Source organism: Pleurodeles waltl, chromosome 10 (genome assembly GCF_031143425.1).
Source record: "Pleurodeles waltl isolate 20211129_DDA chromosome 10, aPleWal1.hap1.20221129, whole genome shotgun sequence".
NCBI lineage: Eukaryota > Metazoa > Chordata > Amphibia > Caudata > Salamandridae > Pleurodeles > Pleurodeles waltl.
In genome coordinates, this window is record NC_090449.1 from 70,668,724 (window position 1) to 70,689,680 (window position 20,957).

General features: G+C 48.4%; 1 protein-coding gene across 1 annotated transcript in view; it reads right to left on the reverse strand.

Moving 5' to 3' along the window:
- The window catches only part of LOC138261081 (testis-expressed protein 47-like), a 124,218-nt gene that overhangs the window by 17,221 nt on the left and 86,040 nt on the right, over positions 1–20,957 (reverse strand). The window contains exon 6 of the mRNA XM_069209709.1: positions 11,196–11,355. Within this exon, the coding sequence (XP_069065810.1) occupies positions 11,196–11,355 (160 nt within the window). The remainder of the gene's footprint in view (positions 1–11,195; positions 11,356–20,957) is intronic.

Consider the following 20,957-nt stretch of genomic DNA (forward strand, 5'->3'; position numbering starts at 1 on the left):
GGTCCCCCAGATGAGCTCCCCACCCCAAAGTGGAGGCATCCAATATCACTGTGGTCACTGGATGCGGCAACGAGAACGGCTTTCCTTGAGACAGGTTGCCGACCGCAGCCCACCATTGAAGATCCACTGCAGTGTCTCTGGAGATCCTTATCGACTCCTCGAGATCCCCTTTGTGCTGAAACCACTGCCTGCGGAGACACCACTGAAGAGCCCTCATGTGCCAGCATGCGTGAGTGACCAACAGAATGCAAGAAGCGAACAAACTGAGAAAACGAAGGACCTTGAGGACTGGAACAACCGCTCCTTCTTGGAACATTGGAATCAACGCCTGAATGTCTTGAATCCGCTGTGGCGGAGGAAAGGCCCGATTCAATGTAGTGTCCAGTACCGCCCCTATGAACAGGAGGCATTGAGAGGGCTCCAGGTGAGACTTGGGCACATTTATCGAAAAGCCCAGACTGAACAACAACTGGGTTGTCATCTGCAGATGATGCAGCACAAGCTCCGGAGACTTGGCTTTGATCAACCAATCGTCCAGGTAAGGGAATACTGCTATTCCCTTCCTCTTGAGGTCCGCTGCAACAACCGCCATCACCTTCGTGAAGACCCGAGGTGCGGAAGTAAGACCAAAAGGAAGGACCGCAAACTGGTAGTGCTGCGACCCTACCACAAAACGGAGATACTTCCTGTGTGACTTGAAAATGGGAATATGGAAATAAGCATCCTGCAAGTCGACAGACACCATCCAATCTTGCTTGTTCAACGCCATAAGCACCTGTGCTAGAGTCAACATTTTGAATTTCTCCTGCTTGAGAAATCAATTAAAAATCCTCAGGTCCAGGATAGGCCTCAAGCGACCATCCTTTTTGGGGATCAGAAAATACCTTGAATAACATCCCTGACCCCTTTCTTGCTCGGGAACCAACTCCACTGCACCTTTTGACAATAGGGATAGAACCTCCTGTTCTAACAACAGGAGATGATCTTCTGAACAAAAAGAAGGAACGGAGAGGGAAGGGAGGAGGAATCTCCCGAAAGGGAAGGGCATAGCCTTTCCTTACCACACTGATGACCCAGGAATCGGATGTTATCGACTCCCACCTGGGAAGAAAAAGAGACAAACTTCCCCCTACCGGAGACACATGGGACGCAATGGTTAGAGGACTAGGGTTGCTTCCCCTGTTGCATCCCCCCTGAGGAAGAGGAAGGGTGCTGCTGTTGGGTGGCCCCTCTAGTGCGGACTCTACCCCACCCCCTAAATGATTTATAAGGGAGGCTTGAAGGCTGTTGGCCTGCTTGCTGCGATCTCCCACAAAAGGAAGCCCCTCGTCCAAATACCCGCAGCCGTCTAAAGGACCTAAAAGGGGTCGAAACAGCCTGCAGGCCCAAGGATTTCGCTGTTGCCCTACATTCCTTAAAGCGCTCCAACGCAGAGTCAGCTTTAGTGCCAAATAATTTAGCACCATCAAGGGGCAAGTCTAAGAGCGTGGCTTGAACATCCGATGAGAACCCAGACGTGCGCAACCAAGCATGACGCCTGGTAGCGATGGAGGTTCCCATGGCTCTAGCAACAGAGTCCGTGGTGTCAAGTCCCAACTGTATGACCTGCGTCGCCAATGACTGGGCATCCAAGAGGAGTCCATGCAAGTCTTGGGGCATGTCCGGCAACGCTGCTTTAGCTGCATCCATTATTGCATGAATGTATCTGCCCAGGATACATGTAGCATTAGCTGATTTCAGTGCCATGCTGGAGGAAGAGAAAACCTTCTTGGCCGACTGCTCCTTGCGTTTGGACTCCCTGTCAGATGGTACACCAGGGAAGGAGCCAGGAGCAGATCGTGACGAACAGGCACCTGCACGACCAGACTCTCAGGAGATGGATGTTTTGAAAGAAATTCGGGGTCTCCAGGTGCTGACCTATACCGTTTGGCCACCGACCTGCTCACTGCTGACGAAGAAACAGGCTTCTTCCAAACCTCTCCTATGGGATCCATAAGAGCTTCATTAAATGGTAACAACGGATCCGCAATAGCCGTGGCAGGATGAAGCACCTCCGTCAGGATATTGGTCTTAACCTGTGCCATAGGAAGTGGGAGTTCTAGGAAATCAGCAACCTTCCTGATGACAGAATGGAATGAGGCTGCCTCCTCAGTATATTCCCCTGGTGAGGCCAAATACCACTCCGGGGAAGTATCCAGCCCACTGGCCGTGTCCAACCCCTGAAATTCACTTTGGGGCTCCTCAATCTCCCCTTCCTCAAGTAGCTGCCTTTGGTACTCTCTCTCCTCCAACAACCTGAGGGCCTTTCTCCTGGACCGCAATTTCGCCTCCAGAAGGCGTCATCACAGGATCTCCGGACCCCTCTGACCCGGAGATGGATCCATCGGCACCGTGGATATTCGGCCTCCACCCATCGACGCCATCCGGCTCCGGGACCCTTCCATCTCAATAGACACCAGCGTCGAAGGCCTTTCTCTCGACGTCGACGGCTGCACCGGCGCCGGGCTAGTGTCTCCTGCCGGACAGAATGGCATGAACGGCGTCGGTCTGTACGGAGTCAGAGCGCCTAAGTTAAATGCCAAGAGACCAGTGGGGCCAGCTGGCGCACCACCTCCTGGCACCATGTTCTGAAATATAGCAAACATGGCATTAAGAAATGCCGCCGGATCCGTCCCCAGAGCAGGAAAGGCAGGATACTCTTGAGGAGCCGAAGCTGGAGCTGGACTCGAATCCTGAGCATCCAGATGCACCGGAGATGAATGATGACTCTGAGGCTCCACCACCTCAAAGACCGACGGCGCCGGTGAAGATTTCGGAGTCAAAGGCTGAGGAGACACCGTCGGGCTGACCTCCCAGGACTTACGGCGCCAGGCAGACGGAGACGGAGACCTCAACCGGCTTCCTCTGGAACGACGCCGGGAGTCGTGATGGCGCCGCTTCTGATGACTCGACTTCCCCGACGAAGACCTATGGTGCCTCATTTTCTCCTTCTTGGCTTTTGCTAAAAACAATTTAGCCTCGCGTTCCTTCAGAGCTTTAGGGTTCATTTTTTGGCATGAACCACACTCCTGGACGTCGTGGTCCGAGCTCAGGCACCGTAGACAGTCGTTATGCGGGTCAGTAACAGACATTCGACCTCCGTATTCCCTGCAAGGCTTGAACCCTGACTTCTTCGGGGCCGACATCTCGAAAAAACACAAAGTATCCCTTTGAACAGCAAACGATACAGGAGCTGGAGAAATAACCGTTATCGAAGGCACGGAAAAAAGGGAACTGACGTCAGCACGCCGGCGAGGGACTCTTATTGCCACAATGAAGTCAGGCGGAGCCGCGTGGAGTCGGGCAATTGTGACGTCCTCGCCAACGTGCGGAGCTGGAAACAAGTTTCCGTCGAATGCTGCGCATGGGGAGAATTCATTAGGTGAGGAATCCACAGGTAGTTGTATCCATCAGAAGTATATATTTCGATGTGAGCTAACTTAACACTGAGAACGAACTCAAAGGTAAATAACCCCCACAAAGTTGAACATGGAGTCAACGAGCAATTCAACATAAAACCAATGGTTTACTTAATGATGAAGCCATGTCAGAGGTCATAATTTCCTCTCTTAGAAGGTTCATGTCTAGAAGAACCCACACTGGTACCACAGAGGATCTCAGAGTGATCTATGGAAGGAGGGGGATCTTTCAAATAATTCTACTAGGCTGGGACAATGACTGATCTGAGGGAGCTCTGTGAAGGCCCAGTAAGCACCAACTTTGAATTTTAGTTGTAATCTCTCTGTCCCTCTGAGTCTCCTACATCACATTAAAAAAAATAATTGTGTATTAAAGTAGGACTGTCGGGAAGAGAGAAAACTAAAGTTTACTGGATATTATGGGGGTCATTCTGACCCCGGCGGTCTTGGACCGCCAGGGCAAGAATGACGGAAGCACCGCCAACAGGCTGGCGGTGCTTCATTTCCCATTCTGACCGCGGCGGTAAAGCCGTGGTCGCACCGCCGGGGACCGCGGTGTCCCGCCGATTTTCCCTCGGCGGTGATAATCCGCCAGGGCAGCGCTGCCCTGGGGATTATGACCCCCTTACTGCCAGCCTGTTTCTGGCGGTTCACACCACCAGGAAGAGGCTGGCGGTAAGGGGTGTCCTGGGGCCCCTGGGGGCCCCTGCACTGCCCATGCCACTGGCATGGGCAGTGCAGTGGCCCCCTGACAGGGCCCCGGCCTGCTTTTCACTGTCTGCATGGCAGACAGTGAAATGCGCGACGGGTGCAACTGCACCCGTCGCACCGCCGCAACACCGCCGGTTCCATTAGGAGCCGGCTCCTGTGTTGCGGCCTCATTCCCGCTGGTCCGGCGGGCGCTAACATGGTTAGCGCCCGCCGGCCCAGCGGGAATGTTGGAATGGGGGCCGCGTTATTGCTTGGCGGTTCCCGTCCGGTGGGCGGCGGTAGCCGCCCGCCAATGTTAGAATGACCCCCTATGGCTCTTCAGGAGTCAAAGTTTCCTTAAAACTACAACAAAATGATTGAAAAACGAAGTGTGGACAACTGCACAGAAAAGAAGGGGAAAATGCTGTACCTCAACAATAAAGCCTTTTCAAGGTAGAATACATTTAAAATGGTTTGTAATCCTACAACAAATACTCTCAAAACTGCTTTTAGTAATGTTCACACGTAGCATCTTAGGGCACTTGATTTTTAAAATATATATAATACATTTTGTTGGACCAGGCCCTATTTGTAGTGTCACCCCTAAAGATTTTTGACTTTTTCCCACTACCTTCTGTTGAAATTGTTTTTGCTGACCTTAGAACTCTGTGCACATTACCACTGCTAACCAGTGCTAAAGAGCCTGTGCTCTCTCGCTTAAACATGGTTACATAGGCTTATACCCAATTGGCATAGTTAATTTACTTGTTGTAAGTCCCTGTAGAAGGCTCGGCGGTACAAAGGACTCAAACCCGTTTTATGGGTGGAAAAAAGGGGGTGTTTATTTGGATCCGTATGAATATTTGAACTGTCCGTACACATTGTCCTTAGTGTTGGAGTTGCTTTCTGTAGGTCTTCTTGATTTAATGTTCTGTCTTGTTCCTTCTCTTCTAGGTTGTGGTGGGCTCCTGGTCACGCCTTTTCCTCTCTGTCTCTCTCTCTCTCTCGCGGGGATCCCGGAAAAGGAAGAAGACATGAACAGGACAACCGGTAAGTGGCATTGTGTGTGGGGTCTTGGGGTAGGTTAGTAAGAGTGAGGGACAGTGAATGGGAAAAATACTGAGGCCAGTGGGTTAGGGGGTGTAGGTATAGAGCTATACCCTTGTGAGGCTGTGACAGGGGGTTTTAGGGTTGAGTGGTGCTACCCGGCTTCTGGTGCTCAGCCCGCCTGTCCCATTTTCGTGCTCCGTCCCCGGTGCCTCTTTTCTACCCAGCCCCTCCCTTTTGTTCCCCTTGGGGCTGCTCTCGGTATACAGCTGTCCCTTCAACAGGGACCGTACCTTGTTAAGCCACGACCCTCCTGGGTCGTGGCGGGGCTTGTCTCCTTCTTTCGTGGCTCTCTCCGCTCTCGCGGTTCCTTCCTCCTCTCTCGCGGCTCTCTCCTCCCTCGCGGCTCTCTCCTCTCTCGCGGTTCCTTCCTCCTCTCTCGCGGTTCCTTCCTCCTCTCTCGCGGCTCTCTCCTCTCTTGCGGCTCCTTCCTCCTCTCTCGGCTCTCTCCTCTCTCGCGGTTCCTTCCTCCTCTCTCGCGGCTCTCTCCTCTCTCGCGGTTCCTTCCTCCTCTCTCGCGGCTCTCTCCTCCCTCGCGGCTCTCTCCTCTCTTGCCTTGACCTCCGCGACCCGGAAATCCGGTGTCGGTGGTTTGTCCGGCCTCCACGCGTCTCCATGGAGACGCGTAAGGGAAGCGGACGAGGTACGCGAAAGGCGCCATTCCGACGATGTTGTAGACGAGGGCGATGAGACCCGTCTACAGTCCCTTTTAGAGAGATATACCATATACCCAGGACCTTTAAATTAAATGCTACTAGTGGGCTTTCAGCACTTATTGTGACACCACTAAAGTAGCACTTTAAAACTTGTCCAAGGCCTGCCACTGCAGCCTGAATGTAGTTTTAAACTGCCATGTTGGCTTAGCATTTAAACCATCTTGCCAAGCCTTAAACTCCTGTTTTATTACAGATAAGAAGTGCTTAATTTGAGGCGGTGGTTGCCAGTGGAGCCCACCAGCACTTATTGTTGGGGACTAGCACTTATTTGTCCACATCATAAATTCACTCAGCGCAAGATAGGGAAAACACACAAATTGGAAAGACAAAACAAGAAGGAAGACAGAAAAAAACATCAGAAAGAAATAAAGCAGAAACATGCAGGAGTGGGATAAATGGGGCAAGGAGCATATGGTAGTGGATTAAAGAGGCATGAGGTGAATTTAAGACTATCAGCCTTGCTATTCTGTGTGCAGACGTTTTCTGAGCAGAGTTTCGGTACAGGCACTCTTTCCTTTGCAAATTAAGCACTGCATATAGGTCACCCCAAAGGTAGGCCCTAGATAGCCCATAAGGCTCAATGCTGCATAGTTAAAAGGCTGGACATGTACTTTTAAGTTTTACATGTCCTGGTAGTGACTACTGTGAGGCCTACCCCTCCCATAGGATAACAATGGGATTCCTTATTACTTTAACAAGCTGTAATTTCCAATTGGAAGCTGGTAGCTCTATTATGTTTGGTGTCATTGAAATAAGTGGTGACGAGCCCTATATAATGGTAAAGTCGGGTTTTAATCTGAATGATAAAAATGACAATTTTAGAACGTTGACATTGTTCTGCCCTTACCCCTTTTATCCCTATACCCTGGCCTGGGTCGCATGACTGGGTGTAATTAACAGTTAGACTTTGTGATTTCCTCCCAGACAGGACACAATTGAGGGATTAGGTGTGCCCGAATAGGCTATCTGGTAGCAGGATGAGATGGGGAGTGGGGAGGCAGAGCTGGGCACAGCCCCACTTACACCTTAATAGCTTGTGCTCTGTCTTCACACAAAGTGCCTGTGACCGGACGGGGTCTAGGACGACACGAAGAGATAGGGTTGGTTGGTTTTAGGTGTACTTTATTGGCTTTTAGGACTATCTGGTGCGTCATATAAGTGTCTTTCTTGTGCTGTTTTCTTTTTTTGTTTGTTTCCTTTTCCTGGCTTTTCACCTCTTCCTAGGTCTTCTCTCTTGCAGGGCTCCCAGGAAGCGCATGTGAGGAAAAGAACAAGAGAAGTATCGGTAAGTTCCTTTTCTTTTCTCTTGTGGCTCTTTTCTTTCCCTACCCTGCTTTTCTTTCTTCTGTGTCGTATCGTAGGGGCTTTTCTCTCTCTCTCTCGTCTTTCTAATGTCTTTTTGTTTCCTTTTATCTCTCACTGGCACCTCGTCTATCAAGAGTTCTGTATTGCTGTATCTCCCTCTTATTTCCTGGAAGCACCTTCTATTGTAGGGTCCTTTTCTTGCTTCTTCTCCTCCACTGTCTCTTCTCTGGACCTCTTTTGTACTTCTCTGTCTTTGTAGCTTCTGTTGTGTTTCCCTCCTCTTTCTTCTTTCCTTTCTAGCCTTCTGCCTTTTTTTTCTCTGGTTCTTTTGCCTTAATGAGTGGCAATCCCACGTCTTCTTTACTACCTTTGGCTTTCCTACTGCTGGGCATTTCTATCTATTGTGGTTTTCTCTGTCCCTTATACTTTTTCTGTGGAGGGTTTTTCCCGTTTTCTTGTCCCCTTATTTTCCTGTCCTCCCACTCCCCCTTGTCTCTTGTTCCCTTCTCTTCCCGTCCTCCCACTCCCCCTTGTCTCTCGTTCCCTTCTCTTCCCGTCCTCCCACTCCCCCTTGGCTCTCGTTCCCTTCTCTTCCCGTCCTCCCACTCCCCCTCGCACCCTTTTGCTTGCTCTCGGAAGGCACCTGAGGTTGCCACGCTTCTCCTGAAGCGTGGGGTAGGTTCCCGTTACGCCTCCTGGGATGCCGAGATGTCTGTTCCACCGTCCGACTCCTCATCTCCTTCTGGCTTCCGTCGGTGGTCGCCGTTCTGTCCTCCTGCGCTGCTGCTCCCCACTCCTCCGTTGCGCGCCTCTCTCCTCTTGTCCGCCGGTTTTTCAGGCCGCCCTTGTCCTGTGCTGCAACTTCCTGGCCCCGTCTTCACTGCCGGAAGAGATTCCGGATTCGCTGCCTCTTCAGGAAGAACCGGGGCAATTGTGGTAGTGCCAGCACAAGTCGGGTTTGTGAACAGGCCATATCGCGCCAGCCCGTCACAGTGCCTAACGACCCTGCATTGTCGCTTGGAGCCAGGGCAGGGTAGGCAGGGAATTCCATGCACTTTTTAGAAGCTTTACTCACCTTCCGGAACCAGTGCACTAGGGTATAAAAGAAGGAGCTCAGATATCAACTCATCAGTACACTTCTGGACCTGTGAATACTCTGCCAGGAACGACTGCTGTGCTGCTACAAGAACTGATACTCTGCTGGACTGCTGGTCTAAAGGAACTCTTGCCCTGCTATGCTGACCTGCTGCCTACTGCCTTCGTGCCTAGGGAAGAACTGGACCTCCAACTTCATCCTGAACCCAGGACTCCAGAGTGAGTCCAAGAATTAGTCTGCCGGCCTCCTGATCTGAGCCTTGGGGACATAAAAGGTTCCTCAACTAGCTACTGGACCCAGATGTAGCGAGTTCCTGACCCCCACACACAGCTGGGTCATCGATGTGACCTCAGTTAACACCCTGCACTACCTCCCTGAGAATTCTGTGACCACTTGCCCACACTGTCATTGAGATTCAAGTGCTGAAGGGGTTGTACTTGGCCCAGTTTGGGATGTCACAGTAGGACAGACTCTGGGACATCAGAAGCAAACAACCCTAACTTCTCCTTACCATATGCCCCAACCGAACAGAGTCTGACAACACTACTTTAAAAATAATATTTTTGGTGAATAATCTGCTTCTCTTGGAGATTCTTTTTACACAATTCCTTGCCCTTTCAGGGCTCACCCACATTCTGTTTGGTGGAGTTTGGATGAGGAACATGCACATATGGTCTTTCACAGTTATAGCATGTTTTATATATTACCCAGTGGCGGTCACCATTGGGTAGTTATAGTTAGGTCAAATTTTCCATAGGAAAAGCTTTTTTTTGTGTTGCTAATAACTTTGGCCCTGTTTAACGACTCTCCACAAATCTTTCCTAAAAGGTGCTACTTTTGATTTGTTTGTACATGGAAAGTTTTGCGGTGATCTGTGATTTGGCAGAAGCTAGGCCTTGGCCCACAGATAGTGCTTTTTGTGATTTGGTGTAAATCCGTCCAGCAGTTTTTGAGAAATTAAGGGTCAACAGCCTGTTATAGACCATCGATTTCAAAATCAAGTGTAATGATTGACTCAGGGAGCTTTATTTCCCTTGGCCATCTTGCTCCTGTGGCAGCGAGTGCTCTGACTGGCTGTCAGCCACATAAGAAAAATGTTGCTGGCAACCATTACAGGATTCGGGGACTTAATCCCCTGTCCTGAGGTAAAAAAAGAAAAGTAGTATAATGGGGCAGAGTTGGGGATACCCTAAAACCCTATCCCCATGGGGGGTGGGACTCAGAGGGACCCACCAAAGCTTAAGCCCAACAAAATGGTAAAAAGTGTTGTGATCCTGTGGAATCTAAAAACAAAATGGTGGCTGGGACGCATTAATTAACCGTTGCACTATCTCCATTGTGCAGGTCACGACCAGTGGGCGACACCAGGGAGGGGGTTAAAAAAATCCTCCGATGCATCGGACGATTTTTTTTAGTTAAAAAAAACCCCGGGAGATATGGAAGATCTTCTGTGTCTCACCCCGTCCCCCCACCCGCCCGCTTGTGACACCAGCACGCCACGAGGCGCACTGATGTTACTATCTGTTTTCCCCGCCGGAGCAGGATGCTGGCTAGACCAGCAGGACGCTAGCTAGACTAGCATTGCATTTTGCATACTAGCCACACTGCGGTAGACACCTACTGAGTGAAATACTTTCTCTCTCTGTCTTCTTAACTATCTCTATCCCTCCTCTCTATTGTTCCTCACCAGCCAGAGGTTGTAGGTGAATGTTTTGTATTGTTTTACAAATTCTGGTAAAAATCAATAAAAAAGACCCTGGGGTATGAGGTCCCCTGGACCTAATGAGGCTTGGCGAGGGGGGCCACATGCCCCATTCCTCTTTAAAAAAAAAACAAAAGCCTTTTAGGATCGAGTTGTCAGGGCCTAAAATAGGCTTGGGGAGGGGAGCCACTTGGCCTCAACCCCCTTTCAAAAAAGAAAAAAAGGCCCTGGGGTGCCAAGGACCTAATGGGCTTAACAAGGCTTTTGGATGGGGGCCACATGGCTCCTCTCCCCTTTAAAAATCATAATTCCATGTGTTCCCAGAGCCTAATGGGCTCCATGAGGCTCGGGTAGGGTGGGGCCACATGGCCAGGTGCAGCAAGGGGTTGGCTTTACGTATAGTAATAAAATATTACTTTACGTTAAAAAACCCTAGAAATTCACTGAAAAAAAAACAAAGGTTAAAGTAACGTTATAATTAGGTATGATAGAAATCTTTTTTTTGTTTAAAAAAAAAAAAAAAAACTCAGAAGTTCACTTAAAAAAAACAGTGATGTCATCAGTAATGCCAACATTGATGTTATTTGAGATGTCATCAGTGATCTCATAAATGATGTCATTGAACATGTAATATGTGAGGTCATAAGCAGTGCATGGCGGGCGCAAGTTATAGTTAGCTCTGCTAGCTATAACTGGTGCATTTATTTTTAGCTCAAAACGTTAATATTCTCACTGACATATTCACCTAACTATGGTACTTTGACCTTTGGTATATATATAGCTCATTTTTGGGTATGTGTGGTATGGCACAGTCATGGATTGGAACCCCGGCCAGTGGCATATCAGGGTATCAACCTAACGTCTTGAGAAATATCTATGATCTGCTTTGCCTAAAGAGTATTGTTCAGAGACAGTTATATCTGTTTTCTTTGAGTTATTGAATATACATTTAATTACGATATCCAAGAATCAATCGATTTCCACATACCATGTTTTCTTTGCACCTGTAGAATTTTTTTTTTTGCATATTTAGATCCGCACGCCCACGTGGTAACTGAAGTCATAAGGCCACACACAGCAACGTTCAACTTCAAAGTGGTCAGAAATGATGCTTAATGTACCTGATGTTGCAGAGATCTGGACTGGCTGGCTGTACTGAGCTAGGAACTGCTCCGGAGTGAGCCATTCTTTGGACGCGCACAGGTAACTGATGGTGGTCTCTCTCAGTAACAGCTCAGGTGCTACATCATGGAGGTTTTCGCCTGGGCCTTTGCTGCCAATCTGTGAAAATAAGCACCGATTTATTTGTGGCTGTAAAACTGGTCAAGAGAGTACAAGTGAGAGAAGCGAAAAGGAACCGTAGCAAGTAAACATAGGCTTACCCAATTTTAGAATGGCGGCTTGTTAAATATTGTCTCAATTTATGTGCTTTTAATTATGTGTTCATATTTTCTTTTTATTTTACTTTATGTGAGGCCCAGATATTTGTTTTGGACACTGAAGCAAGGTCCTTCCCTGATATGGGGGCGGATATTGCTTCTCTGAATTGATTTGAATATGATGTTGCGCGGGTTTACCCCATCTAGCTGTTCCTGGCACTACTAGCGAGGGCAGGGATAGTAATTCAGACTGAACAGGTGCGTCTTCAAGAGTTTGCGAAATTTCAACAGATCAGGCTCGGATCAGATAGGCAGGCTCTTCCAACATTTGGCGGTAACAAATTCAAAGGCTCGACTGCCCAAGCGCCATTTCCTAATGATAGGAATTATGACAGAATGGGAATTACCAGGGAGGGGGATCTAGAGAGCGGGTATTCCTTGCAAAAAGAAGTAAGAAATGTATTGTGAGAGGAGTACTGAAGTGCTCTGTGACAGAAACAGGGGGCCTTGAAAGCGGCCTACTTGTGGATAGGAAGCCAGTGAAGAGCTTGAAGGGCAGGCAGGGCAACTTCTGGCGGACCTATTGCAAGTGAAGATGAGACATGCGTTTTGGATCTTTTGAAGTTTATGCAGAACAGCTTCAGGAAGGTCAACACATAATTGGTTGCAATATTCAAGTCTGATGATAACTAGTGACTGGATCAAGGTTTATTTGGAAGTCCTTGGAAGATAAGGGATTATTTGTGGATAACTTTTAAGAGGAAAGCAGGTAAACAAAAGAGTGTTAATATGAGCTGCAAAAGTGAGCTTCAGGTCAAATATGATGCCTAAATTGCAAACAGTAGGAGATGGGGAAGTGGAAAGTACCCAAAGAGGCTGACTACCAGTTGGAGGACCAGGCTGACGAGTTGTCAAAGATGAGTACCTCAGTCTTGTTAGACTTTAAACAGAACACATTTGACCACATCCATTCAATGAGAGCAAAAAGGAAGTTTTAAACCAATCCTAGAGAAAAATTGATGCACCTTGCAATTTCAGACCAATTTGAGGTTCACCAGAGTATGCAAAAATGTGAAGTCCAAATAAAGCAAGGAGTTTGGCTAGAGGGGACACTTAAAGGCTGATGAGGGACGGGCTCAGAGGCGAGCCCTCTGAGACAACAAAGTGGTCGGTTTTGAAATCCAAGTAAAACTGAGCCACAGAAACGATCTGGTTGCGACCAGCAAGAAATGAGGTGAAGCAGTTGAGAACTGTGCCTTCAATGCCTGCTTCGGACTACCTTTACATAAGATGACTGTGAGAAACAGTATAGACTGCCACTGACAAATCAAAGAGGATCAACACGGCCGATCCTCCTGCGTCAAGGGTCTTTCTAATGTAATTTGTGGTAGTTGCCAAGCACTGTCTCAGTGCTCAAGTTTGAACAGAACCTGGATTGTTCAGAACGTAAAAGAGAACTATCTTCAATGCAAGTGGACAGTTGGCATTTAAAACAAATATTTTGCGACTTTAGCCAGAAGAAGAGATATAGGACAATAGTTAGCTAAGACTGCCAGATCAAGAGATTTTTTTTTATAAAGGGGAGTTATTGAAGCAGTTTTACATGTTGCCAGGAAAGAGCGAGAGGAAAGAGAAGATGCAAACCTTCTAGAGACAAACATCGGATACCCAAACTGATGTATCTATGAATTAATTATTTAAATTATTCTGTGTTTATTCTATTGATAGGAGGCATCAAAGGCTTCGCGGTGCTAAAATAAATACTAAATCAGAGTATCAGGCAACAGAAATGACCTGAGAAGGTTACTAAAACTAACTGGAAGACTGCCAAGTCTTTAGCTTCTTATAAAACATTAGGTAGATGTGCTGTTGCTGGAGGTTCCTATGTTAGCTGGCTGTACCCCGAATGCCCCCCCACATACTGGACCTCACTGCAGGGATGTACATCAGGAATGCGCTGGTTAAAAGACAGCTGAGCCGAAATCGATCACGGAGTCTAGGCAGACACTCAGACAAGGGCGTAGTGAACCACCCGCCATACCAGTTTGAGCGCGGGTGTTACTGGAGCAGATGAAATTATTTTATGGCCCTTCTTTCATCTCTGACTCGAACGTCATTGCAAAACAGAACAAAAAACAAACAAATTCTGCAAGAATAAACTACAATAATAGGATAGTTGTGGGAGGAGGACCAACCGAAAACCCAAAAGCGGCCTAAAAAGATTGCAGAGGGAAAGAGAAAATATTGAAATGGCAAAATAAAAATAAGTTAGCGGCAAATGGAGGGAGACAGCACCAAGGAAAAATAAAAGTATAATGAATATAAGGAAAATGGAAGCCTGAAGGAAAGAGGGTGCAAAAGAACACGAGAAAAAAGGAAAAAATGTAAAAGAAGAAAAAAGGAAGTAAAAAGAAGGAAAAGAAAGCATTAAGTGTGGAAAGGAAAAGGAAAAACACAGAAATAAAAAAGAAATATGGACGGAAAGAAAGATGGGAAGCGGGAAACTATAATGAAATAATTATTAAAAAGAAGTGTGAGATGAAACATTGGATGACGGAAGGACAGAAGAGAAAGAAAGAGTTCAATAATGGCAGGAATTCAAAAAGTAAAGAAGCAAATAAGGTGTGAAGGAATGACAGGAGCATGGTAAGAGTAAAGGGTTAGGAAGCTATAAAAAAGGACAGACGAAATAAGAGAAAAATAGGCAGAAAGAAAGAAAGTTGGAAAGAAAGAATGAAGTACACGTAAAACAAAAGAAAGATGATAGAAAGCAGAGACAAAAGAAGCATAAAATGAAAGAAAGGCTGAATGAGAGAAATAAGTCACTTCTGGTAAATTTGTAGTGCATTCCTTTACGATAATGCAGTAATATTCATCATTTTACACCATTTTCCGCAAAATGTCCCCAGGGGTACAACTGCCATGGCTCCTTTTACTCGCACATTAACTGCCACCTATGTGCCAAAGTGGAGGCTGTTTTATTTTTCTGGCTACTACTTTGCACTCAGGCAAGCCAAAGCTTCAAAGAAAGAACCTTAAATTTGTGGTGTCACAGCCTGATTACGCTTCCCGGACTGTTGAAGTGCTATAAGTAGCTGACGCCAGTTCCCCTGAAAATCCTAAGGTCTATCCTTTATAGTTAGTGGGGCAAGGAAATGGTTTTGAAATCAAAAATAAAGCACAGCTTTCACAGAAAGGAAAGTAAATGAGGAGGATTTTAATAATAAAAAAAATCTCCCATGCCTCCAGAAAGTAAAATAAAAATAAAAGAAACAACAAATCCATTAAAAACAGCAAAGAGAATATATACATTTAATACCTACTGGCAATCGCCATTAGGTAGTTATAGTTAGGACCTAGTTTCCATAGAAAAAGCTTTTTTTTTTTTACTTGCCTATATCTTTGGCACCGTTTTATAAATCTTCATAAAACTTTCTAAAAAAGTGTGTTGAAGAAACTTGTTGTGCATCGGATGTTTCGGTGTGAGCCATCAAGCGGGGACCGAGAAAAAGGTGGGGGCAAAAAAGTGCATTTCCCATTTTAATTTGCATAGAGATTTTAGACACGATTACAGCCCGAACTGCTGTACTGAATTACATCAAATTTGGCAGGATGGATTGCTCTTGGTCCAGAAGGAGTACTTTTTGTTATTTGGTGTAAATTTGGTCTGTAGTTTTTGAAATATTAAGAGATAACCAAATTTGTGCATCTACTGGAATCCTCCTGGGATCCTTTGCGAATCCGGGGGAAAAGCAAGGCCCTGACTTATTGGCCTCAACCTGACAGAAAAGTTGTAACTGTCATTTTGTTTCCCAAATTGGCTGGGGATGGGAAAAAAGCAGTTAAAAAACATATACAAGGTTGGTGCGTGGCTTGGGGCGTCAAGATGGCGATCTCACTCTAAGAGTGTTTTGGACCCCTCTGTCATCCACCACCAGCCATGCTGTTAGACTGCCTGCCGGACCCGCACAAAAGATGATAATCCGCCTGTGACACACCATAAGCCCGATATGAAGCCCCTCGTTGCATCGGGAGGAGACAGACGTCCCACCAGGGCAACAGAGACGACGCAACCACGTTTAGGTGGTTTGCGGCCTGCAGAGCTGGTTGACGGCAGGCCGCCTTTCACCCCTTGTACCTGTCATGTGCTAAACTGGCCTCTTGGTGCCCGTGGCTTTGAAAGAGAGCTGGGGCCTTTGTGGGCGGTGCGTGTCCCCGGAGGACAGGGGACTGCAGACACAAACCTTGGTGGATTGAGGCGATGCACTGGCTGCGCGCCGGTCTTGAGGCTGAGTGGTGCGGTGTCGGACGCGCCTTCCAGTCGGCTGGGGATGATGAAGGCTCCCACCCTGCCGCGTTGGAGCTGAATTGATTCCTGGGCAGTGGCTCTGAAATTGGGAGTTGCGGTCCCAACTATCAGTGGCAGAAGGGCCCTGGGATTACCTCCAGCTGCTAGAAAAACCCAGGTGACAGAGAGATTGCAATGGAGGTGACTGTGATCACCCAAGGATACAGCATCGCCGGACCACGCTGCTGGAGACAACATGCTGCAAGACTCATGGGCCAGTGAGTACACATAGACTGTCTGCCCCCCCCCCCCCCCCACCTCTCCTGCCTTGCGCCGGGGCTGCTGTGACTGTTAATGGAGGGCCATTGAGGAGTGGAGAGGTACTGAATAATAAACAATCGGCTGATCCCGTGGGGCCTTGATCCTGCTCCTTCCTGGGTCACAGAGGGCCTCGCAGACGAGGCCCCTCTGTGCTGGTGGAGGAGTTGCGGTCCCCGCATACAGGAATCTGGAGCGGGAGACAGGATTGGTTGGGTGCAGTTGCCACAATTGCACCCCAAGAGACTTTACCCTCCCCAATCACCTTCGGGCCTGCCCATCAGGTGGAGGAATCCAAAGTGGGAACTATCCCCTGCTCAGATGATTTTGGCAATGGGGAAGGAGTAGCAAGCGCTGCTTTCGTCCTCCCAAACCCGCATCGATAAATATACCACCCTGGCTGGGGCTCAGGGCGGGAACAGCGTAGAAGATGCGATCTCTACCACAGGAGACACCATTAAGATCCTATAGGCTATCCAGTCTTCGCAGATTTCAGTTGAGCATAAGACCGGGGAGGTGAAAGTGGACATGGCATTGATTCAACAAGACCTTAAAAATGCCACAGCATTTATTACCGAAACCTTGGAGCGTGTCTCCTCAGTAGAGGATGATGTTCAAGAGCTAAAGGCCAAAGTAAATCGCTTACTCACTCCCACTCATGAACTACGGCGACGGGCAGGGGATGCCGAAAATCGATCGAGACGCAACAATTTGCGCTTCATTGGCCTTCAGGAAGGAGCCGGGGTTCCCGCGCTGGTGATATCCACGAGGCATGGCTCAAGACATGGATACCCTCCGATAAACTGTCCTCATGGTTCAATGTGGAGCAAGCCCATAGAGCACTTACTGCAAACCCCCACCCCACCGGCGACTCTCCTGATCGCCCGGTTTCTCAACTTCCATGATCAAGACTGTATTCTAGCAGAGGCCCGCCGGCAAGAAGGAGCACATTTCCAAAATTCAAACGTCCTTATTTTCCTGGACTACTCCAGTGAGGTCCGGACTAGGAGCCCACTACTTTGATACCCCTGAATCTGCATGGGAATGGGCAACAGAGGAGCGGCTACTCCAGTCATGTCCTGAGACTGCGGGTCCTTCCAACCGGACCTCGGCCCGTGGCCCTGAGGTGATCGGGAGAAGGAGCACCAGATCCAAGCGCTTCCGCACTCCAACCCGCTGAGGGAAAAAAAAAACATGCGACTATAAAAATCATCCAGTCCGGTTCTCCTAGTCCATCTACTTCACAACATACAGGCACGCCTTGCAGTCTGGTCCGGCGGGCTCGAACACCCCCACCTTAGGTCAAACACCAAAAATCTGGCTGATCATGGTGCAATGAGGTGGTGGATGATTGGGTCGACAGGTAGGACAGCCATAGAGATCCTGTTTCCTGGAGGGGTCCTCCACTCCATACCATCTAGTTCTTTTTACATTTCTCCTGAGTTACTGTTAGACGATATATAAAGGGTGACAGATGCTTCTCCTGTTGAGGAGGGAAGTGTGGGGAGGGGGGATGTTGGGTTAGGTTCACCTTAATTCATTATTAGTTGGGTATTGTTTTTTTTTTTTAATGTTGAAGTCATGCGGTACTGAACAATTATACACAGATGGGACCCATGCACATGCTCAAATCCACATCGCATGTTCTTTCACTGGGCCTCTGGGATCCTCTATCCGGGGTTCTCTTGGGCCCTACCCTTATTTTCCCATGTTCCATGGCCCCATGTACCATAATGTCATGGAATGTCAGCGGGTTCCTCGATAAAATCAAAAGAGCGGCTGTACTGCGACACTCGCAGTGTCTTCGCCACTCTATCCTGTTCCTTCAGGAAACACATCTAATGGGGACTTCTTGTCTGTTTCTTGCCCGATATGGATACGATCGGGTATACCACGCGGGATTCGTATGCGGAGCCAGGGGAGTTGCGATACTCCTACACCGCAGTTACCCCATGGCAGTGCACCAGACATGGTCTGACCATCATGGGAGACTTATTGCCCTGGCGGGCATGATAGAAGGCCGTCCTATCAATCTTCTCAGTGTATATGCCCCTCCCACAGCGCTCCAATTATTCTTCACCACACTAACAGACACATTCACTCAGATGCCTGCGGACCCCACCATTATAGGGGGGGCGACATGAATGCTGTCCTTGATTTGGATCTAGATATTACTGGCCCTCCTTCTCAGATCTGTCACAGGCGATCTGCCCTTCTCAATAAATGGCTATCCAGTCTGAGCTTGTGTGACATGTGGTGCTCTTGGCACCCCGTTACTGGCAATACACATACCTCGACGGCTCACCACACACATGCGTGAATAGATATGATCCTTATGCCGGCTACTGATCTCCCTCTGATCACCCATGCACAGATACTCGCTCGGGGCATTTCTGATCATGCCCTATTACTCATAACTATGGGCTCCCTGGAGTCTGCTCAGAGGCCAATGTGGCGCCTCAATACCTGGGTTCTACAGGCTACATCCTACTCCGCCGGCCTCCAAGTTGCAATTGAGCACTACTTTTGGGAAAATGCAGGTACTGTCCAGTCCAAAATAACGGTATGAGCGGTATCCTGGGTCATGCTAAGGCTCTCCTGCGCCGACAAGAAAAGGAGAGGCAAACACACATAACACAACTTGAAGCTCGGGCGTTGCTGCTGGAACAAGAGCTGGACGAGGGGAGTGTGGAGGGCTGGGAGCAGGCCCTGGAGTTGGAAAGGAAGGTGCTCCGGGTTCTCTCTCTCGAATAAGCAAAGCTGATTTGGTGTGCCTCCCAAGCGCATATATGGCTGGGGAGACAAAAATAGCAAACTATTATACCTGCCGGCCTGAGGGCCATTGGCAGGGCGAGTGATCCCCAAGGTGATGGATGCAGCCGGGGAAATTCATACCACCCCTCAGGGCATAGCCTTTACTTTCGCCCAATATTATGCAGCTCTATATACACCTGTCCCCAGGTCAACCATTGAGCAGGATGCACAACTCTTGCATGAGATTTCCTTGTCCTGCCTCCGGACAGTGATCAGTCAAACTCTGGAAGAGGCCATATCGCCCAGGGAGGCTATCACGGCCCTGAAGCCGGTTAAGACCTTCGGCCGGGACGGTTACTCTGCTGAATATTACTCAAAAGTTTGCGGCATATCGATACTCCGCCTCCACGACCTCTATAACCAGGCACTACAAAGGGGCACTCTGCTCGGTGATCTAGATCAGGCCATAACTGCAGTACTTCCAAAACCCCAACCCAAATTCATGTCCTATGCTGCATACCAGCCCATTTCACTAATCAATGGAGGGATAAAGATATACGTCACTATTTTAGCCACCCGCCCAAGGGCAGTCTTGCACCACCTGGTCCATTCTGATCAATGCGGAGTCATGCCCACCCGTGGGACTCTGCAATGTCTACGAAGGTTGCATGTGGCCTTGGCACACCGACATACCATTTCCTCTCCTTTGGCCTTACTACTGAACGACTTCAAAAAGATATTTGATACGGTGGACTGGGGGTACCTGGGCCTAGTTCTCTGGAAAATGGGATTGGGAAGCACCTTTGGTCATATGGTGCAACTTCTATAGCAAACGCCAACAGCCCGGGTTCTCATTAACAGAGTGGTGTCGGAGACCTTCTCTGTAGGTAGAGGGACGCGGCAGGGCTGTCCTCTGTCCCCTCTCCGTCCTTGCCATAGAGCCCCTAGCACACTTAGGCCCATATTTATACTTTTTTGTGCCGCATTTGCGTCATTTTTTGACGCACAAGCGGCGCAAACTTAAAAAATATACTTGTATTTTGTAAGTTTGCACCGCTTTTGCAGCAAAGAATAACGCAAATGCGGCACTAAAAAAGTATAAATATGGGCCTTAATTCTATGAGATGCTTATCTTACTGGGTGGCGATGGACTTGGGGGGAGGAGGACCGCATTGCTCTTTACGTCAACAATAAGCTACTTTATTTATCCCACCCGGCGGTAAGCGGTCCCATGTGCCTGTATTTACTCCAGGTCTTCGAAGAGGCCTATGGCCTTTGAGTGAACCATCAAAAATCTCTCTTGATTCCTCTCACAAGCTCCTGAGACACCATAGATTGGCAATCACATATTCCTATCCGGCACCTCAGCTTCACTTACCTGGGCATCAAAGCTGCTCTGGAGCCATCCATGACTTGGTCCCTAAACGTCACCCCCCTCTTCCGGAGAGTGAAGACAGACCTCTGGCAATGGCAAACGTTGCCTCTGAATGTAATGGGTCATATAGCCTTATATAAGATGTTAGTTCTACCTCGATTCTTTTATATCCTTCAGAGCCTCCCCATTCAGCTCCCACGCCAGTGGTTCCGAGAAATAGATGCAGTTGCCTGTGCATTCATTTGGCACAATGGCAGGCAGCGCATCTCTTGGGATGTATGTCAGAGGGATACTTATGAGGGCGGCATAGGCCTGAAGAACCTGTATTTCTACCACTTAGCGATACGAACTCTGACTATTAATGAATGGCTTACTGGGGTTTGGGATGACCCAGCCTAGTGCCTAGAGCTCTCAACGATGGGTTTTTCAGGCATCATGGGTATGTTGAATGGGAACTCCATCCCCAGGACTAATCCAGAGATAATGAGCCAGGTCCTTAAACGGTGGTGCTCTGACCAAAAGCACATGGGATGGCGGAAATGGATCACCAAGTGCACTCCGGTGTGGCAGGGGACACGGCTGCAGGATGTGGCGGCCCTAGAGAGGTTCTCAAAATGGGACACTATCGGCCTTACATTGGTCGGCGATGTCTAGGACAGCACCCACACGATGTCCTTTCAGAAACTCCAGCAAACATATGCATTGGCCAAGACACAATTCCAGAAATCTCTACAGCTGAGACATGCACTGCCAGTCCATATTCCCTAAG